This window comes from Xyrauchen texanus, chromosome 18 (genome assembly GCF_025860055.1).
Source record: "Xyrauchen texanus isolate HMW12.3.18 chromosome 18, RBS_HiC_50CHRs, whole genome shotgun sequence".
Taxonomy (NCBI): Eukaryota; Metazoa; Chordata; class Actinopteri; order Cypriniformes; family Catostomidae; genus Xyrauchen; species Xyrauchen texanus.
This window is the reverse complement of record NC_068293.1, coordinates 1,511,978-1,534,951: the sequence shown is the minus strand read 5'-3', so window position 1 is coordinate 1,534,951 and position 22,974 is coordinate 1,511,978. Positions and strand designations below refer to the sequence as shown.

The window sequence follows — 22,974 nt, the reverse complement described above, 5'->3', positions numbered from 1 at the left end:
AGAAGAGAGCAGCTAAATTCTGGTTCCATTTGTCAGACACACCTCCAGATAATTACCATCAGTGTGCCTTTACTCACAGACAGGACACACAGAGAGAGACCCTATGCACTATTTAGTAGAAAAATATCAACTAAATTCATCCATCCAGTTCAGATTGTCAAAACTGAAAAAGACAGAAAGAATAACGCAGGAAGAATACATTCATGATTGGCAGCACAAAGTCTTGAGTTTGAGTTGTGAGAATAAAATCTGATTTACCTGGACTGCAAACCTGGCTCCTGCTTCCTTCTTACTGGAGTTTATATTTTTTTTTGAGCAATTTTGTGTTTGTTATTTTCTATATTAAATTGTGATATATCAGCCTATCGGCCACCCTGCACTCTGGATATCAGCACTGGCCATTACAAAACCCATATCTGTAGACCACTACTGTTATTTGAATACAATTCCTTTGTTACAACTTAAAAAAAAAATACAAATATTTATAGTTGAAATTTGTTTATTTTCAATAAAAATGCTACAGATTGTTTTATAGGAGCTGGTAATTATGGTATGTGGAGCCATGTTTGTATATTTTAACTTGTAATTACAATGGTCTTATTACAAATTGTAAAAAATATGGTAAATTTTCATAATTATTATGGATCAAAATATTAGTTTTCCTTCAGTCTAAAATGTCTTATAATGCGCTTTAATTGTAGATTTTTTTTTTAGCTGGTTTTGTTTGAAGTGTAGAGACAAGTATCTAACTGCAGCTTCTTTAATATGAACTCAAAACAAATTATATTTTATAAACAAATTTAAAAAAACAAGGAAATCTGGAAACAGAAACAGGGATACAAACATAACTGGACAAACAATAAAGGACAAGAACTGACAAAGACACAGAGAACACAAGGGTATTATATACACAAAGACTAACAAGGTGAATGAGACACAGCTGGAAAACAATCAGGGAGGGAACCAGGAACATAGACAAGAACACAAAACAGCATTTCAAACTTAGAGTCATTACAAACCTCCTAGTGACCTCTAGTGCTGCTAGGAGAATGTCCCATACATGTTACAGTGCCCCTCCCCTAGGGGTGGCTCCTGACCCCCAAAACATAAGCCAAATGAGAGTTCTGGATGGGAGAATTTGAAGCTACCAATTTGAGAACAGACACGAAGGTGCTGGTGGAACTGGGGACCACGGGGGACAAGGCAAACGGACAGGGGCTGGGGCTCTGAGGTCAAGGTGGCAGGGGCTTGGAGGTCAGGGCAGCCGGGGAGGCGGAGGGCTCAGTGGTCATGGGTGAGTTGAATTCCATAAACATTTAAAGCTTTCTCTCTTCCCAAAAAGTTAAGCACATATAGTCTCTCGAGGAAGAATGTGAGACAGACAAGCTCTTTCTCACACCATCAGATAAGTGCATCCTGTACTCAATCTTTAGCATTTCATCGTCCCAGCCATATGACCTAGCTCTCTCTGACAATTTGAGAAACTTCAGACTATGCTCAGACAAATCCATTAAGCCTTGTTGGAGGCTGGTTAGCTGAGCCACTGGATTCTCCATGGGTTCACAATTTGGCTTTCCAAAAATAAAAGCTGCTAGATCCAGGGTAGGACAGTTTTTCTGAAACAAGTGTAGAGAGATGAGGATCTAACTGCAGCTTCTTGAATATGAACTAAAAAATAAAAACAAGGAACTCTGGAAACAGGAAACATTAGAAACTTGGAATCAAACATTACGAATGTGACAAAAACACAGAACAAAGGGCATTATATACACCAAGACTAACAAGGTGAACAAGACAGCTGGAAAACCTGGGACACAGGAACTAAGACAAGACAAGAATATAAAACAACATTTCAAACTTAAATTCCCATATTTCACATATTGCTGGTGCCACCATCTGTAGAACTTGTTGGAACTGGCACCACTGCTTTCAAATGTTAGCCTGCAGTTAAAACACCTTAAACCTATTCTGAATGTCATGACTGACATTACAGACTCGTCACTCTTTAGGACATGTCCCAAGAACTGTTAAGATGGCAGTTATCAAACCACTTATCAAGAAACGACATCTTGATCCTGGTGAATTGGATAATTATAGAACGATCTCAAATCCTCCATTCATGTCTTAAATACTAGTAAAAGGGATTTGTGAAGCATTTCAGTCAGGATTTAAGCCCCCTCGTAGTATGGAGACAGCACATGTCACAAAGATATTGTAATGGAGATGATGTGTTTATATCCATAAAATGCAGGTTATTGGAGTCCAAAACTTTCAAACTCCAAAAAAGACAATGGCAGCAGAATAAATGTTGACATATAAAGATGTCAAGATTTACATTGGAAAAAGATGTAACATTTTGGTCTGTTTCTCCCCCAAACCCATTGTATTGCTTCAGAAGACATGGATTCAACTTGAGTAGCGATTATTTTTATGCTGCCTTCATGTCTTTTTTTGAGGTCGAAAGTTTTGGACACTATCTTCATTGCATGGATATAACCACATATCTGAAATCACAGATGAAAATGATTTATATAAGTTTTCAGATGCCATATGACAGTAAATATTGAGTTAATTTTAAGTTTTGGGTGAACTATTCCTTTTAAGTATTTATTTTTATACAAGTTTTATACATACAGGCCCTGGACACCCTATGTCCAGCTCAACACATTGTGTAAGGTAGCTTGTGCATTTACTGTTACCTCTTGCATACAGACCCAGATGATGCCTGCAGAGACCAGTTTGAAGCTGTGGAGCTCCAGTATTCTCCAGCACAGCTCCTGACCTCTCCACAACCACAAAACAGATTGCAGGACCAACTCATGCAGCCTGTCCACTACCACCAACCACTGCTTCACTGCTAGGACATGCACAAATTCACAAAGATTAACATATTTAATTTTTTAAAACTTTATGTCTTCTAGAGTCTGGCACTCTGGCTTTTGTTTCCAATGTCAAATAGGACTTGTGGAGGATTTATGCTTTGGTCTTAGCTGCTTTGGAAGACCAGGAAAAAAAAAGATACATTTTATATGGACTACTTTTATGGTGCTTTTGTGTAATTTCTAGAGCTCAACAACATCCACCTCCATTTACTCCATTTACAATTTACTTAATTAAATTAGCCGTATTCAGGGTTTATTAAACTAACCAGCTGCACAAAACAAAACAAAAAAACAAAGATTTGACTTTGACTTGGGCTTGAAAGATGTGAGAATTGATTTGGACTCCACCTCAAAGACTTAACTTGGACTTGAAAGTCTGCTTCACAGTAATACAATTTTAAACATATCATTTAAAATGATTTAATAATGTCCAGTTATCACAATGGACCATTTCACAAACAGTTTATACAAAAAAGTGAAGCTTCCAGCAAAAAACACACATCATAATAAAAGCATGATTCAAAATAAAAGCTAGAATGCCTGAAATTGAAGAAACTGAGACAGAAACATATTACGAAAATGAAACATTCACTTTAATAATAATAATGATAAATATAGCTGCAAGCAGCAATGCGGATTCCTCCTCAAAATGGCAAATCATTTAAAATTGATCAGTAGAGGGTTGGGGTTAAACCCTCTCAATGGATGAATCCAAAAACACGTATTTCTGTCTGAATCCTAAACTAAACATTTTCAGTGTACAGGAAAATCCATCATACCGGACCGTATGGCTCATTGAGGCTTTTTTGTTCCCAATGAGAAATGAGGCATGTAAACCAAGTTTCAGAAGAATTGGACAAATGGCGTGGAAATGGTATCACTTTGAAAATATTGTTTTGGGGTGTGGCCTGTAGCGCCACCTATGGGCGAATGTGGGCCATTCTTGGTTTGTGGGTTCCTGTTGGCCTGTATTATCAATGTACAAAATTAGAAAATTTTTGACCATAAAATTGGAATTTTGGGAATTACCTGTAGTGCCCCCTAGGGCCGAATGTTGGCCATTCTTGGTTTGTGGGTTCCTGTTGGCATGTAGTATCAGTGTACCAAATTAGAAAATCTTTGACCAGAAAATGGGAATTTCGGCGTGGCCTGTAGCGCCCCCTAGTGGTGAATGTTGGCCATTATTGGTTTGTGGGTTCTTGTTGGTCTGTAGTATCATTGTACCAAATTAGAACATTTTTGACCAGAAAACGGGAATTTCGGCTTGGCCTGTAGCGCCACCTAGGCGCGAATGTCCCTAGGACATCTTGAAGCATGTTAGGTTTGAAAAACCATCAGTCAAAATTACATTTGATTTATTGACACGTATATATTGTTAAAATTTGGACATTTACATAAACACGCCCCTTTCAGCCATTTTGTATCATATTAATTTTTCCTAAGTAAAGTTTTCAAAGACTTCAATTCTACACATGTGTACCAAATTTCAAGTCAATTGGAGCTACAGTTCAGGAGAAGAAGAGTTTTGTAAGTTTTCGCAAATTTTCAACGTACGAAAAAATCCATCATGGCGGAAGTTATGGGTTCTTGAGGCTTTTTTGTTCCCCATGAGAAATGAGGCAAGTACACCAAGTTTCAGAAGATTTGGACAAATGGCGTGGAAATGGTATCACTTTGAATTTTTTTTTTTGGGCATGGCCTGTAGCGCCACCTATGTGCGAATGTTGACCATTCTTGGTTTGGGGGTACCCGTTGGCATGGAGTATCAATGTGCCAATTTAGAAAACTTTTGACCAGTGACTTTTTGAGATATTGGGGCTCAAGGCGAAGAATAATAATAATAATAACAACAATAATAATAAATATAGAAATGAGGAATGTACATTAAGTTTCAGACGAATTTGACAAATTGGGTGAAAATGCCATCAGTTTGAAAATGGGACATTTGGGCGTGGTCTGTAGCACCCCCTAAGGGTGAATGTGGGCCATTCTTGATTTGTGGGTTCCTGTTGGCCTGTAGTATCAAAGTAGCAATTTAGAACATTTTTGAACAGAAAATGAGACTTTTGGGCATGGTCTGTAGCGCCCCCTAAAGGGTGAATGTGGGCCATTCTTGGTTTGTGGGTTCCTGTTGGCCTGTAGTATCAATGTACCAAATTAGAAATTTTTGACCGGAAAATGAGAATTTTTGCATTTCCTGTAGCGCCCCCTATTGGCGAATGTGGTCCATTCTTGGTTTGTGTGTTCCTGTTGGCCTGTAGTATCAATGTACCAAATTAGAAAATTTTTGACCAGAAAATGGGAATTTTGACGTGGCCTGTAGTGCTCCCTAGGGGCGAATGTTGGCCATTCTTGGTTTGTGGGTTCCTGTTGGCCTGTAGTATCAATGTACCAAATTAGCATTCATTTTATGCATTGTAAAAATAAGTGAATGTTAAAGGGATATTTGATCATTTCCTCACCCTCATGCAGTCCCAGATGTGTACGACTTTCTTCTGCAGAAATTGAATGAAGATGTTTAGAAGAATATCTCAGCTCTGTTGGTCCTTTCAATGTAAGTAAATGAGAAGTGGTGAGAAACAGATCAATAATTAAGTCATTTTTTTACTATAAATCTCTACTTTCACTTTCACAAGCGCTCTTCTCTCTTAACTCTTTCCCCGCCAGCGTTTTAAAAAAAAAGTTGCCAGCCACCGCCAGGGTTTTTGACGATTTTCGCTAAACTTTAATGGCCCGCAGAATATTTTCTTATATGAATATATGAAGATGCTATATATCACAATGAAGATCTGAGCCTCTGCTTTTAGGCAAAAAAAAAACGATTTTATTTTATCTTCATTTGTTCTTTTTTAATTGCGACTTGAACAGAGGTAGGTTTTGTCAAAAAACAACATTTCAGACAAAAAGCTGAGAAAAAGGCATGTTTATGTCTGATATTTTGAGCTTATCAATACTCCACTTCATGTTTGAGACGATCGCAGTCTGTTTCTTTGATCAAAGAGTTGCGTACTCTTTCAAAACATGCGCAGGGGTCTTCCTTACCGTATAACACCTAAAACACGGAAACCCGGAATTCCGTGTTTGACGGGGAAGCGTTTTTTCATAAAACGCGGAAAATTCCGTGTTTGGTGGGGAAAGAGTTAAGAGTTCTTTTTCTGTTTTTTTTTTTTTTGTGATTTACATAAGCATACCACTCCTCCTGAGCAGGGTGGACAATTTATAGTAAAAAAGTAAAAATACCCTATATACTACATATATTGATCTTTTTCACACCCACACCTATAATATCCCTTCTGAAAGTATGGATTAAACCACTGGAGTGTTATGGGTTACTTTTTATGTTGCATTTATGTGATTTTTGTTGATGTGAGTTCTGATCACCATTCAAGTGCATTGAAAGCACCAACAGGCCTGAGAAAGAAAGAAATACACATCTGGGATAGAAAGAGGATGAGAGAAATATCTATTTGGGGTAAACTAATTTTATTTGAAAGACTATCTACGCACATAACACTGCATAGCTGTTACTGTTTATAACTATTTCAAAATGTAAAAGCTCACACTTTAAATGGTCAGTGCTTTGATTTTTAAATCATTAAAATAGCAACAGATCCAGTGAAAAAAAATGGAGATTGAGTGATTGTTTTTACATTTTACATGCCATTCAAAAACGTGGCATTTCGAAGGCTAAATTGTTACTGTCTCTTTAAAAGGCTTTTTTCGCATGATACGATATTTAAGGCACAGTTCAGTTTAATCTTTTGAGAACTGTGAAGTATCATTATTTACCTTCTGTGCCGTGCTTGTTGCATCTGTATTCATTTCAGAGATTATGGGTGTGAGGTGATAAAATACAGACTGCGTGAATTTTGTGACGTGTTTCAGAAAGATTATCGCGAAGACAGATGAGCACCCTGTTTATTGTCTTTATTTTACAAAAGCACAAGGTTTTGTTGTTATTGTGAATGTACACAAATAAAAGTACACATTTCATAGTTCGTAATGATGTCTCGCATGTTTCTGTATGGGCAAAAATAACGCAGTATTTTGTTTAAATTGTTTCCGCTGTTTCGAGAGAAAAATATAGCAGGACGTCATCTGGAATAATGCCAGAATAAAATATAATTATTCCAGATTTCTTTCTCAACTGTTTGTTTACTTGAGACATAACAGACTCCTCAATATATCATATATTTTGACAGTTTGTTGTATGAAATTGTCCGTTCAGACGCAAGCAGGAGCGAAAGCGAAATCTCATCGGAGTGCGAGCGTTAGGCGCGACGCGGCTCGCTGTGCCACACAAACAGCTCGCAAACATGTATTTGAGTTGTTTTGACATTTGTTGAGTTGAATAGTGTAAAATCACTTGAATGTTCAAACAGGCAAACATTGTATACAACCGACAAACCTTCGTGAAGATGCGAGCAAAAATGATCTCGCCTCGCGGTTAGCGATTATTTTTCTGAAACACGTCATAAAAACTAAGACAGAGACGGCTTTATTTTACAAAAGCACAAGGTTTTGTTGTTATTGTAAGTGTATTGTAAAAGTACAACTTTCATAGTTTGTGACGATGTATTAAATGTATCTGTATGTGCAAAAATAACGCAGTATTTTGTTTAAGCTGTTAACGCTGTTTCGAGAGAGAAAAATCTAACAGGACACCACAGCGGCATCCGTGTTGTTCACTGCAATAATTCATAATTAAATATATAGATACCCGATTTCTTTATCAACTGTTTGTTCACTTGAGATATAGCAGACACCCCAATATATCATGTATTTTGGTGTATGAAATTGTCCGTTCAAACGCAAGGGAAAGCGAACTCTCATCGGCGTGCGAACGTTAGACGCGACGCGGCTCGCTCGCTGTGTCACACAAACTGCTCAAACATTTATTTGAGTTGTTTTGCCTTTGTTGAGTTGAATAGTGTAAAATCGCTTGAATGTTCAAACTGGAAAGCATTAAACACACAATTGACATACCTTCGTGCAGACCTAAGCAAAATGTCCTCTTGCTTCTAAGTCTGGAACTCCACCCACTAGGAGACCGAAATGCTTCATTAGAGAGATTGCTCCAGGAGAGCTGCATGTGGTAGACAGAGTTACTCCAGTAGAGGGAGCCTCTTTGCTCAGCCAATGTAAGTGAATGGGATTTTACATGTGGACCGTATTTATCCAGTAGAGGGGGCACTTTTGCTCAGCCATAGTAAATCAATGGGATTTTTACAATTTTTGATCATCTTTTGTGTGTACATTTACATAAACACGTCCATTTCAGCCATTTTGTATTGTATTCATTTTTGCATAATAATAATAATAATAATAATAATAATAAAACTGTCAAATACAATAGATTCCCTCCTTACGGAGGAATCTAATAATAATAATAATAATAATAAAACCGTCAAATACAATAGATTCCCTCCTACGGAGGAATCTAATAATAATAAAACCGTCAAATACAATAGATTCCCTCCTACGGAGGAATCTAATAATAATAAAACCGTCAAATACAATAGATTCCCTCCTACGGAGGATTCTAATAATAATAATAACTAAGCAATATATCACAAATACAACTCGTGCTGAATAACATTTTTGCAAAAAAATTATTTAATGATGTTAAAAAAATACTATTTTCAATTTTTGTTTAAAGTTTTAAGAATAATTTGATTAGACACCATTTTGATGATGAAATTAAACTTTAAAACAGAGTTCTGGAAAATAATAATAATAATACAAATTATTTGGGAAACAATAAAAACAGATTTCAATAGGGAGCAACTTAAAAAAACATTTGAGCAATCCATCCTTGATTGAGAAACAGTTGAAGGAAACGTCTAGGTTACTAGTGTAACCCCCGTTCCCTGATGGAGGGAACGAGATGTTGTGTCGATTGTAGTGACACAAGAGGCTTCTTTCGAGAGCCTTGGATACCTCCGAATATGAAAAAGGCCAATGCCAAATTGGCGAAAATAATTTGCATGTCCCACCCATGGACATATGGGTATAAAAGGCAGGGATCGCGAATCTGTTCAGTCAGGTTCTGCACTGAGGAGCCGAGAATAAGGTTCAGTGGCTTGGTACAGTGTTGTGGCAAGGGGGACACAATGTCTCGTTCCCTCCATCAGGGAATGGGGGTTACACTAGTAACCTAGATGTTCCCCTTCTGTCACTCACTCGACGTTGTGTCGATTGTAGTGACACAAGGGGTCCCTATTCAATAGCGCCACCTACACTGAACTGTGTTACGTGATCTGCTGATGCTGGTGCAGCAAGCTGTAGCGAGCCAAAGGAGCATGGGCATCAGACTGCATGTAACCTTCCCCAATGCCCCACTAAGGCGTCATATTGATTTTATTAGGTTCCCGGCATCCGACCAAGGATTTCCCTTGAGGGGTGGGAACAAGCGACGTGACAAGCATGGGAGCAGGACGCGCCAGCCGCAGCATAGTGTTAGATGCGGCTGGCGGCATCTAGCTATAACACGCATCAGGGAAGGCATTCTTTACCAGTGCTTTTCTTTCAGGGGCGAAACACCCCACAGAGACCACATCCTGCCCAGGCTGGGGAGGTGAAAATGTGGCAAATACGTCACATGGGCCTGTTATGCAACACATGGAAGTGGTGCGGTGGTAGGTCCTGCCTAATGAGGGAGGAGCTCTACAAACATGGCGACTAGAGCAGAGGGGACTGCCCAAGGGAGACGCGGGTCACCCTGACAGGGGGACCGTGCCATGGAAAATACATCACAGGGGGTTACCTTGGAGCACCTATGGAGCACCTATTCCAGTACAGAGTAACTAGTAACCGTAGTGGGCCAGGTCAGGAATTCCTCCACTGGATTCACGAGCCAGATATCTGGGGAGGATATCAGATATCACTCTGGGGACCTCCGTGTACCTGTGGACTGCCCCGCTGTCGAGGGTAGTGACAGCAGACGAGCGAGGAGGTCAGTTTCGTTTAGTAAAAGGTGCCCTCCAAGACTTCATAAGCTCGTCATGCACTTACGAGAAGAAAGGAACAGGGGGGGTCTGTTAGCGGCGCCCTGACCCGAGGAACCAGTCATCTAACCATGAGGGCTGAGGGGGGAATGGGAATTCTGGTCCAGCCCAACGCTCTCGTTGGCTGGACCAGCGGGGCAGTCCACGGGAACACGGAGGTCCCCAGAGTGGACAAATCGGTTGCGGTGCGCCTGTACCTGCAAAATGCGACCAACGGGTCTGAAGGAGACATCAGACTGTCCGTGGGGCGAGCCGGTCTCGCATCGAGCCCAGACGGAAGCAAACAAGCGTGCAGGTGGGCGGGTGGTCCGCGGGGATTTACCCGGCAAAACCGTGCCCACCGAACTCCCCAAATCGCCTACATCACCATCCGAGTTGGCATTAATCCTGTGGGAAGAAGGCATGAAATGGGGGGCGGCTGGAGTGCCGTTTCCTTTAAGGAAGGAAAGCCGTGACCACAATATTGCCATGGTTACGCTCTCACAATGAGAACATGAACCATTCATAAATGCTGCCTCAGTGTGATCGCAGCCCATACATGTGAGGCAGCATATATGACCATCAGAAGCAGAGAGATATCTACCGTATCCAGGAACTACACAAAGGCGGAAATATACTTTTATATACACTTTTAGGAAACACTGTCGAAATGAACAGGGGCGTGGACTGCACTGGCGTGCAGAGAAGGGAGAAAGCTGCTGGTAATGCGCCGTAGCATCCAACAGCAATGCTCTTAGAGGTAAGTGGAACAGTAGTGAGTGTCTCAGCACAACCGCTCAGCTCTGGAGAAAGAATTTGACTGAACAGATATACGATCCCTACCTGTATGTCCGGGGGCAGGACATGCAAATTCTGTTTATCGAATTTGGCATTGGCCTTTTTCATATTCAGAGGTACGTATCTGAGGCTCTTGAAAGAAGCCCCTCGTGTCACTTCAATCAACACAATGTAATTTCTTTTACTTTATTACTGACATTGAAATGTAACTTTTTAAATAGGCTAAACAGGTGTGTTCAATACACATTATCATATTTTTCCTATGGTACCAAAATTGGTATCAAGATCTGTGAAATTTCACAGGTATTGGTAAAGACTACTGTAATTTTGGTTCCATGACAACAATAATGGAATTAAACCATGATCTTTTCACATTAACAATGCATTTTCTCTTTCAGCTGAAAACCGAAAATAGCATTTTGTGCATCCTTAGAAATGAATGATTCTATCCTTACGTAACGCTTATTTCTCACAACAGAAGAAGCAAGAAGCACAGCGATGTCAGTTTCGTAAAACATTTATGTTAAGACTAAGATAATCAGGACAAAAGGTTTCCCAATAGTACCTCGGCTCATAAAATCGGAACTGTAACAGTTTTATTGCGATGTCTGGTCTTGCCGATTAAAGCATATCATAGTTTAGATGGTTATAATTATTTCCTTAGCAGAAATGTCTGGAGTATTTGATTGCTCCCATTATAATCAATGAAGTTGACAATGCTGCAAGCGTTTGACTTGCGCAGCTTCATTATTTATAATGCAAGTAATCTATGAGGTAACTTTTTGAGCTCGTAAAGAAATATTCTGACTTAACTTGCCAGCTGGACTATTCCTAGCACACTAAACATTTCGTTCACCCATCAGAGATAAAAATGTGTGCTGCATATCCTATTGTTTTTTGGACTGCGCTTATCCAGCCATCTCGCTTGATTGCTTTGCTTCCTGAATTTCAGGCTCAAATGGAGGCTGTCGACTTGTGTTAATGTCCTCCTCTAAACTATTTTGAGGTGTGTCTGAAGTCTGTGGTCTTTTGCTTCATATAAGATAGCATTCCATTGTGATCAATGTTGATGATCAACTTCAAATAATCCCTAATGCAGGAGAACACAGCCTAATTGACTCCTCCCCCTAAACAAATATAATCAAGACCATAGAATTAGAGTTTGTCTTATACTGGTTGTGTCAGTGCAATTAAAATTTCTTATATGGCTATAAGCCCCGGCAAGCCCTAGCACAGCCACAGATCATAAATAGCATGAAAATTTAAGTGATTGCTTCGGAATTCGCCAGGTTGAAAATTCATGTCAAGTACCATTGCATCTGTGCGATTATTTGATAATCTGACTCGTACTCTGTGCAGGGACTCACAATCTCTTGAGTGTCAGAATTTGCACTGTGTAAACCCGGCCTAACTCAGTAGGGAGTCCTGATGGTGAGGTGATTAACACCTCCCACTGACAGGTGCTTATGCACGCATCGACTCCCTCCGCCTGGCTGGAGATTATGTTAATGAAGCTAACACCTGAAAATCACTGGACAATTTGTCTAGTGATACATTGTCTTAAGCAAAATTGGTACAGGTGTAGGGATTGCATTTACCATCATCTTCTCTTTCCATTTGATGATTTAAAGAAGACGACACACTCTTCATTTGGTCAACACATTCTCCATGGAGCTGCTCTTCCATCAACCTTTAAAAGAGAAGACAACTATAAGTTTTGTTGGTGGGTAACAGATTACATTTAATCTGGATGATCAGATTCAGATTATACAAAATAAAGTACCTCGTAATTTGATTAAATTACGATTTAAAATCAAACTAGATACTTTTATATGGATTATCCACTCACCTAAAGGATTATTAGGAACACCATACTAATACTGTGTTTGACCCCCTTTCGCCTTCAGAACTGCCTTCATTCTACGTGGCACTGATTCAACAAGGTGCTGAAAGCATTCTTTAGAAATGTTGGCCCATATTGATAGGATAGCATCTTGCAGTTGATGGAGATTTGTGGGATGCTCATCGAGGGCACGAAGCTCCCGTTCCACCACATCCCAAAGATGCTCTATTGGGTTGAGATCTGGTGACTGTGGGGGCCATTTTAGTACAGTGAACTCATTGTCATGTTCAAGAAACCAATTTGAAATGATTCGAGCTTTGTGACATGGTGCATTATCCTGCTGGAAGTAGCCATCAGAGGATGGGTACATGGTGGCCATAAAGGGATGGACATGGTCAGAAACAATGCTCAGGTAGGCCGTGGCATTTAAACGATGCCCAATTGGCACTAAGGGGCCTAAAGTGTGCCAAGAAAACATCCCCCACACCATTACACCACCACCACCAGCCTGCACAGTGGTAACAAGGCATGATGGATCCATGTTCTCATTCTGTTTACGCCAAATTCCGACTCTGCCATCTGAATGTCTCAACAGAAATCGAGACTCATCAGACCAGGCAACATTTTTCCAGTCTTCAACTGTCCAATTTTGGTGAGCTCTTGCAAATTGTAGCCTCTTTTTCCTATTTGTAGTGGAGATGAGTGGTACCCGGTGGGGTCTTCTGCTGTTGTAGCCCATCCGCCTCAAGGTTGTGCGTGTTGTGGCTTCACAAATGCTTTGCTGCATACCTCGGTTGTAACGAGTGGTTATTTCAGGCAAAGTTGCTCTTCTATCAGCTTGAATAAGTCAGCCCATTCTCCTCTGACCTCTAGCATCAACAAGGCATTCTCGCCCACAGGACTGCCGCATACTGGATGTTTTTCCCTTTTCACACCATTCTTTGTAAACCCTAGAAATGGTTGTGCGTGAAAATCCCAGTAACTGAGCAGATTGTGAAATACTCAGACCGGCCCGTCTGGCACCAACAACCATGCCACGCTCAAAATTGCTTAAATCACCTTTCTTTCCCATTCTCACATTCAGTTTGGAGTTCAGGAGATTGTCTTGACCAGGACCACACCCCTAAATGCATTGAAGCAACTGCCATGTGATTGGTTGATTAGATAATTGCATTAATGAGAAATTGAACAGGTGTTCCTAATAATCCTTTAGGTGAGTGTATAATAAAGTTATGATTACATTACCAAGAGGCAGCCAACAGCAATAAATACTCTGTAATTTACTAATGATGCTCCTAAATTTCAAAGACAGAACCTGAAATACTTTCAAAAGGCCCAGTCAGACAGCGCTACACACAGTGTTAACAAAGCAATCCCATTCCTCATTTGATAAAAAAAAAACATACAAAATATAACTGCCCAATGATATCTTTGATGCCAAAAGAAACCCTTTATATCCATTGAAAATGAGTCTACTTCCAATCTTAGGAAGCACTTTGAGGTTCTCTGTACACATGATCTATATGAAATATTCAATTAAAAACAATACATCACAAAAAATATATACATATAATATTTTAAAAATGATTCTAGGTATCTTTCAACAATGTGTGCATGTACCAAATTGAATACACTACTTTGAAAGCCCAAAGTAAAATTCACAAATACACATAGGACATTTCGTTTATATGGTGTATTGGTTTTAAATTATGTTTATGAATTAATGCACACATAAATGCTAAAGGTTGTTTGTATTTGCACCCTGAATCGAAAATAATTGTGAATGCATAATAGTTTGTGAATTATTCAAATACAAGTGTCATCATTCCAAAAAACACACAACCACATGTCCATAATTCTAGACAGTTATCTGTAAAAATGCATGTTGCAAACAAACATTTCAGAGGAGTCATTGGTTGACCAATCTCAAATCTCCTATTTATGTCAAAAATACTAGAAAATGATGTGTATCCCCAACTATACAATTTCTTACAGAGAAACAGTATTCATTAAATGTTTTCAGTCAGGCTTTTATGATACTCTATCATAGTACAGAGACTATGTCATGAAAGTTGTAGCGTTTTCAAATTACACAAGGAATCGGCGATAGGGGTGAACACATTACAAAACATTTCACTATTGACGAATCGCTGACGACTCTGCCTGGACTCCAAATTATGTTTCCCAACAGAGTACATGTGAGAAGTGATACGAGATACGAAAACAAATGCATGATCATATGTTATGCATTTCAGAATATGATGTGTATGTTTTTAATCGCCTAAAGGCATCATATATCACATATTGGTTACAATATGTAAAAGTACCTCCTACTAAATAATATACCTATTTGCTTACCAGACTGTCCAAAAGAATTAGCAATTTCTCTCCAACTCTTCTCTTTCTCCACCCGGTTGTGGTACAGTTCAGATGAAACAGAAAATAGGCACTGGTGCTCCTGCCAATGTTCCACAAATTTTTCAGCTGAATTTTTTCCAATACATTTTTCCTCCATTTCTTCGGTCCAATGAGACTTTCTTGATACAGCAGCCATGCTAGTTGATGTTCTGTAGCAGGTACATCAAGACTCCTCCCACTGAAACTTCCTGTGCCCCGTTTCTTGCTCTCTCATTGGCTGTAGGTCAACGCTGCAGTTGTATTCAGTCAAAACATATTTCACATCGCCGACAGTTTTGTGGTGATCACTGACAAAAGGTCGAAATCGTAGGCAAATCAGAGCTCGCTCCCGTGAACGACAACTGCAATGTATGAATTATCAAAGACGCGATCTGAGAGAATCGCTGATGTCAGCAAGATATTTTGAATGTTAAATATCTGGACCAGTCTCGATTCTAAATAGCGCAATGTGAAATATGTTTTGACTGAATACAACTGCAGCGTTGACCTACAGCCAATGAGAGAGCAAGAAACGGGGCACGGGAAGTTTGTGCGAGTCCTGATGTACATGCAACAGGCTGCGGTATCAAGAAAGTCACATTGGACTGAAGCAATGGAGGAAAAATTTGTGGAACATTGGCAGGAGCGCCATATTTGATATTTCTTCTGAACTGTACCACAATCGGCTGGAGAAAGAGAAGAGTTGGAGAGAAATTGTCAATTCTCTTGGACAGTCAGATAAACAAATAGATAGATTTTTCAGTATGAGGTACTTTTTCATATTGTAACCAATAAAATACATGATGCTTTTAGGTGATTAAAAACATACACATCATATTCTGAAACGCATAACAAAGCGATTTGTTTTCATATCTCGTATCAATTCTCTTGTGTACTCTGTTGGGAAACGTAATTTGGAGTCCAAGCAGAGCTGTCGGGGATTCGTCAACAGTGAAATAAAATGTGGATTGCCTCCGCCTCTTTGGAGGGAGGAGTTGCTACAGACACGGCGACCAGGGGGCAGCACGAACTGCCCAAGGGAGACGCGGGTCCACTTGTAAGGAGACCGTACCATGGAAAATACACACAGGTGGAACGTCCATGTAAGAGCCCTAACCTGCAGAGCACCTATTCCAGTACAGGGTAGATTTGAGGACCCGCAGTGGATTGGGTCGGCGAGTTCCTCCGCTGAATTGCAGACCGACAGGGCTAGGGAGGAGTCATCCAGGGAGCCGAGTGAGTGGGCTCTCCTGGGAGAAAAAATGCACGGTATTACCTCAGCCGAGGGAAAAGGCGCTAGGTGCAAGCAATTCACCCGGTCAATCCGTCATCATGTTACAGAGTTCTACCGGCTCGGACCTGAGAAAACACGGGACGAGACTGACTCTACCCTGAGATTGTAGAATCTCACAACGGTATTAGGTGTTGCCCAACCCGCTGCTCTGCATATGTCTGCCAGGAAGATGCCTCTGGCCAGTGCCTATGAGGACGCAACACTCCTTGTTGAGTGTGCTCGGACCCGCAGGGGGGTGGCACGGCCTAGGTGCGATAGGCCAATGAAATGGCATCCACCACCCAATGGGAGAGAGCCTCTGTTTGGAGACAGCGTTCCCTTTCCACTGTCCACCGAAGCAAACAAAGAGCTGCTCAGAGCATCTAGCTCTGCGTGCGGTCAAAGTACGTATGCAAAGCATGTACTGGACACAGCAACAAAGGGGCTGGGTCTGCCTCCTCCCGGGACAGTGCTTGCAGGTTCACTACCTGGTCTCTGAAGGGTGTGGTAGGAACCTTGGGCATGTAGCCCGGCCGCGGTCTTAGGATCACATGTGTGTCTGCTGGACCGAACTCCAGCAAGTGTTGATGACAGAGAAAGCTTGCAGGTCCTCGACCCTCTTGCTGGAGGCGAGCACAATCAGCAGGGCCATTTTTAAGGAGAGGGCAGAGAGTCCAACTGATTCTAGTGGCTCAAAGGGGGGTCTCTGAAGGCCGAGAGGACCACTGAGAGATTCCAGGAGGGGAACAGGCTTGGCCGAAAGGGATTTAACCTCCGGGCCCCTCTTAGGAACCTGATAATCAAGTCGTGCTTACCCAAAGTCTTGCCGTCTACTACGTTGTGGTGGGCTGCGATAGCAGCTACATACACCTTCAAGGTGGATGGAGACAGCCTCTCCTCCAACCTCTCTCGCAGAAATGAGAGCACTGACCTGACTGCGCACCTTTGTGGGTCTTCGCCCCGAGAAGAACACCAATTCGCGAACAAGCGGCACTTTAGGGCGTAAAGTTGCCTGGTATAAGGGGCTCTGGCTTGGTTGATCATGTCTACAACAGTAGGTGGTAGATCAGCTAGATCTTCCGTGTCCCATCCAGGGGCTAGACGTGGAGGTTCCAGAGGTCTGGGTGCGGATGCCAGAGCGCGCCCCGTGCCTGAGAAATAATGTCAATAGGGAGCCACTAGAGTGAATTGTTCCTCATCCTCCCTGACCTTGCATAGCACCTGTGCATGAAGGGGCAGCTGTGTGCCAGTGCGTCTGCCCCGAGGGGAGCCTCGGTTCGGGCATACCAGAGCGGACAGTGGGAGGTCTCTCAGGAGGCGAACAGGTCTACCTGAGCCTTGTCGAACCATTTCCAAATCAGCTGGACCGACTGGGGGTGAAGCCTCCACTCTCCACTGGGCAAGCGTTGTTGTGACAGTGCGTCCGCTACAACATTGAGGTTGCCACGGATGTGAGAGGCAAGCAGCGACTTGAGTGACGATATATACGCTACCGCGGTGGTGCTTTCTGATTTGATCAAGACGTGTTTGCCCTGAACTAGCGGGAGAAATTTCCACAGGGCAAAGAAAACAGTCAGCAACTCCAGGCAGTTGATGTGCCAGCACAGCGGGGCCCATTTCCAACAGTCTGCAGCTGAGTGCCTGTTGCACACGGCGCCCCTACCCAATCTGGAGGCATCGGTCGTGACCAGGATGCATCAGGACACCTGCTGCAAGGGGACTCCTGCATGCAGAAAGCAGAAGTCTGTCCAGGGTTTGAATGTTTGGTGGCAGACGGGGGTGACATCACACGGTGCGTGCCGCGGCGCCATGCTCGTCTCGGGACTCGAGTCTGTAGCCAGTGCTGACACGGTCTCATATGCATCAACCCCAGCGGCACGACCGCCGCAGAGGATGCCATATGCCCCAGGAGCTTCTGGAAAAGTTTTAAAGGGACCGTTGTGCCTGGCCTGAAGGTGGCGAGGCATTTCAGCACTGACTGCACGTGCTCATTGGTGAGGCGCTCTGACATTGAGACTGAGTCTAACTCCATGCCGAGAAAAGAGATGCTATGAATGGCGAGCTTGCTCTTTTGCCAGTTGACCTGAAGCCCTAAACGGCTGAGGTGCCTGAGCACCTGGTCCCTGTGGGCACATAGTAACTCCCGGGAGTGGGCCAGGATGAGCCAGTCGTCGAGGTAGTTGAGTATGCGAATGCCGGCTTCTCTTCGAGAGCAAGGGCTGCCTCTTCGACCTTCGTGAAGACGCGAGGGGACATGGACATGCTGAAGGGAAGGACATTGTACTGATATGCCTAGCCATCGAACGCAAAGTTAAAATATGTTTTTGCGTGAGCATTTTGAATGGGAGTTTGTGTAAGGCCCGGTTGAAAACTCGCATGTCCAAGATCGGTCATAAGCCACTGCCTTTCTTGGGTACGATGAAGTAAGGGCTGTAGAGACCCTCTTTGAGCCAGGGGACAGTCATGGCTTGGCTGGAGGCGGGGGGTCCACGTCCAGGGGACTGTCGAGGTCTGGTGGCAGAGTGCCGTGAGAACGGCATTTGCGGGCCAGGTGACCCAGAGACAAAGGAAATCGCTCTTTTATTGAGAATGTGGGTACCGCATTCGCCCCGGCAAATTAAATAAATTTAAATAAAGATTCACCAGGAGCGAACGTCTCGGTGTCTGGGTCGATCGTCTCAGGAGCGCCTGAGAGACTTCCGGGTCCTCGAGGGGGTCCATGAGACTCGCAGCTCGCTGCAGACACGACCATCGGCTCCGAAGAAAATGTATACCCGTATGTCCGGGGGTAGGACATGCAAATTCTGTCTGCCAACTCATTGGCCTTTGTTCATAGATCAGAGGTATATTCGGCGCTCAAGAGAGACCCCTAGTGTCGCTTCTTCGACACAACGTCGAAGTGAGCGACAGACGGGGAACCCCACTTTTGCAGTATGTTTATCTGTTGCATTACACAGTGCATGCTGCTTTCCTGTCTTCAGCAGCATTCTCACATTAAATGGTTTTCACGAGAACGTGTAAATGATGATTTTATAATAAATTCTGCAAATATTAAATTATTACTCCACCATCTGCGTAACATCGTAACATCATTAACAACAGCTTTATGTTGTTGAACCAATGTGGTTTGAACGAACGATGTGTGCAGGGCTGGACTGGTAATCTGGCATATCGGGCATTTCCCCGATGGGTCGACGCACTTTGGGGTGGACTGACCAACCGAGTGGGCCAGTGGGTCGGCCGCGATAAGCTAAAATGAGCCGCCGTGTTAACTGCGCCGTGATACGCAGAAAAGGACAGCGAACACCCGCCAGCTTTTGATTTTGAGGGAAACGTCTCTGATTTCATGATGATACCATCAACAAGCCAGTGTGTTATTACATCATAATAAGCTGCAAAAAAGTCACAAAAGACAATTAAAGTGCAAAACAAAAATGATCACAGATGCAGTTGAAAGTTAATTTGAGCACAAACTAAAATTTTCAAGCAGAATTCTCTGATATTTTAGTGGATTGCCTGTTTTAACCTGATCTTCATATGTCTGTGCTTCTCATACGTGTCCCTGCATGTAAATATCAGACACACTTATACAATTTGTGAAGATATTATGCGTTTATGTAAGTGCCAGGGTAACACTTTAAAACAACTGTCATTAATTAATTAACAAATGACCTGTGCATTATGTAATGTAAATTAAAATACTAAATTTTTATGTAAATAATAAAATGTTTTAAACTTTCATTCCTATATGGGTTTGCACTTTCCAACATCTATAAACAATTTAAACATATGTTGCATAATGATTAAAATACAGATGGTTAAATGTACATTTGCTGTTTGTTTTTTATGTATATAAGCATGTTATTACTATTTACACACCTTTTCAAGTAATGTATTAATTATTATAAGGACAGTTTGGTGTGCAGTGAGGATTATTGGTTGCCCCTGCCCTCCCTTCAAGAACTATACACTTCCAGTGCTAGAAAAAATGCTGGAAAAATCACTCTGGACTTCACTCACCCTGCCCACTACCATTTTGAGCTGTTGCCTTCTGGCCGACGCTTCAGAGCTCTGAGCACCAGAACCGTCAGGCACAGGAACAGTTTTTTCCCTCAGGCTATCCATCTCATGAACATTTAAAATTGCCCCATTGAGAAATACTTATGTGCAATACACATGTTTGTATTTTTAAATGTATCCAGCACATCCAACCTCTTCTCCCATTACATTTCCTTGCAATAACAGATTTGTATTAGATTTGAGCTACGTGTATGTGTGTATGGATGTATATGTGTTTGTGTCTGCTACAGGGGCGTAAAAGTAACGAATTACAAATACTCACATTACTGTAATGAACTACTTTTCCCCAAGAATTGTACTTAAAGTAGTTAAAAAATTGTATACTTTTACTGAGCACATTTTAAGTGTACTTTAAAACTGTACTTTTAATGTGCTATTTTCACACCGTCTGTGGTCTCTACTTCCCTGCCCTGATTTAATCTTTGATTTGGAGAATGCCTCAAGCACAGATCAACACTGAACATCACAGCCGCAACTGAAAGGGCTTTTCGCAGTGAAAAAGGCCAAATTGCACGATTGTGTCGTGTGAGTTTAACTTGCTCAAACCAGATATCAGCATTAATCCTGCCTCTAATTTGAAGAAAAATACTGAGGTAAATTTAATATTTCTGCTTACTAGATTTTGTGTGTCTATAACATAGCCTGTAATTGAACTATCACTGAGATTATTGGGCTGCTGTGAGAGATTAATGCAATGTTATCAATAGGGCTGGGCAATAAATGATCTAGATGTTAATCCGAAAAAAGTGAGATGTCCTCGATTAAACTTTTGAGTAGTTATTATATTTAGGCTATGTTTTACATCTAGAAGAGGGGTGTTCATTAGATCAATCGCAATAGCAAGAGCAACACTGGTTGGTTGATCTAGATGAAATATAAAAGATTGACTTTTCATTCCCTGACGTCTGTAGCTGCGCGTTGTTTGAATGACAGGTGCGTACTGTTCAAGCTCTAATGAGGTTGCATGCCTAAATGGTCAAATAATTCCGCCAATGCCCGTCTTGATGAGGATTTAATGTAAACGCAGCCGTTTATGTCTAAAGTGAATTTAAACAGTTCGACAAAAAGCGTGCTTGCATCAAAATGTTGGACTTGAAGCGAGCAAGTAACCAAATAGAGCACTGTTTAGTAGGCTGTCATATAAAGGCTATTAATTAAACAACAATAACAAGGAAACGAGAAAACCACTCACTACTTTCAGCTGAATAACTTGAGTAGCTTTAAAAGTATTAAAGTAATAGAATAAAACAGTGACATTTTTAATCATAATATTTTTGGAAAATATTGTTCGTTTTTAAATAAAACTGACCCCTGACATAGAGAGTGTGTTAATTGGTATAATAAATTACCAGGAAAGTAGAGATGATAAAATAATGTATAATTATGCTTAGCCATTATAAATACAGAAATGTATCAACATTTGCAGAGCAATAATTCAGCAGAATATTCCACCAGTAACAAACTTCAGAAAATTGTGCATCATGCATTAAAACGAGAACAGAACTATTTCTGGGCTTAATAGATACAAGAACTAAATCATTGTTGAACATTGTATCTCAAAAGGAGGACAGTGTGGCCCCCCATGTGCTACTTAAAGAAATAATTCACACAAAAATGAAAATTATCTTATCATTTACTCACCTTCATGCCATCTGTCTATGACTTTCTTTCTTCAGAACACAAATTAAGATTTTTAGAAGAATATTTCAGCTCTGTAGGTCCATTCAATGTAAGTGAAGGGGTGCCAAAATGTTTACGCTCCAAAAAGCACATAAACGCAGCATATAATTTATACATACAACTCCAGTGGTTAATTCATTACTTCAGAATTTACATGAAAGGTGTGGGTAAGAAACAGAGCAACATTTAAGTCCATTTTTGCAAGAAATCCTTCTCTCTGCTCAGTAGGTGGCAATATGCATGAAGAATTTGAATCACCAAAAACACAAAAAGAAAGTGAAATTTTAAGTGGAGAATGAATGAGCAGGGAAGAGAATTAATAAAAAAGGAATTAAATATTGGATCTGTTTCTCACCACATCTATCATATTTCTTCTGAAGACATGGTTTAGACTACTTTTATGCTGATTTATGTGATTTGTGCTGCTTCAATATTTTAGCATTGATTCACTTTCATTGTATGGACCAAAAGTGCTGAGATATTCTTCTAAAAATCTTAATTTGTGTTCTGCAGAAGAAAGAAAGTCATAAACATCCAGGATGGCATGAGGGTGAGTAAATGATGAGAGAATTGTCATTTTGGGGTGAATTATTCCTTTTTAAGCATGATGTAGCCCAAACAACTTTTCCCATGCCTGCTCTACCTCCTCTATTGTGCAGGACATGATGTGCCAAGTGATCCTGCTTATTTAGCATTTTTTTGCATTCCTTGCATTGTTTGAACATGTTATATGCACAATAATAACACTCTGTCAGCATTAAGGGAAATTTAGACCCTACACATGAACTGATTGAACATGTTATATGCACAATAATAACGCTCTGTCAGCATTAAGGGAAATTTAGACCCTACACATGAACTGATTTTAATCTAATTTTTTCATACATTATGATTTAAAATGGTGATCAGTGTATTGAAAATAACTTTTTAATCTTTTCATTTCTGTTATCATGTATCCATTTTATTTTTTGGAATCAGATTTAGTGTTTATCATAGATATGTGATGTATTTTAAAAGTTGGCATACAGTGTTCAT

At 41.0% G+C, this 22,974-nt stretch overlaps 1 protein-coding gene across 1 annotated transcript in view; it reads right to left on the bottom strand.

Annotated features, from left to right (window-relative positions):
• Window positions 1–22,974, bottom strand: part of si:dkey-11f4.7 (piezo-type mechanosensitive ion channel component 2) — a 554,199-nt gene that overhangs the window by 312,336 nt on the left and 218,889 nt on the right. Inside the window, exons 18-19 of the mRNA XM_052147980.1 lie at window positions 12,265–12,356; window positions 2,700–2,857 (exon numbers count right to left, since the gene is read on the bottom strand). Coding sequence (XP_052003940.1) covers window positions 2,700–2,857; window positions 12,265–12,356 — 250 coding nt within the window. The remainder of the gene's footprint in view (window positions 1–2,699; window positions 2,858–12,264; window positions 12,357–22,974) is intronic.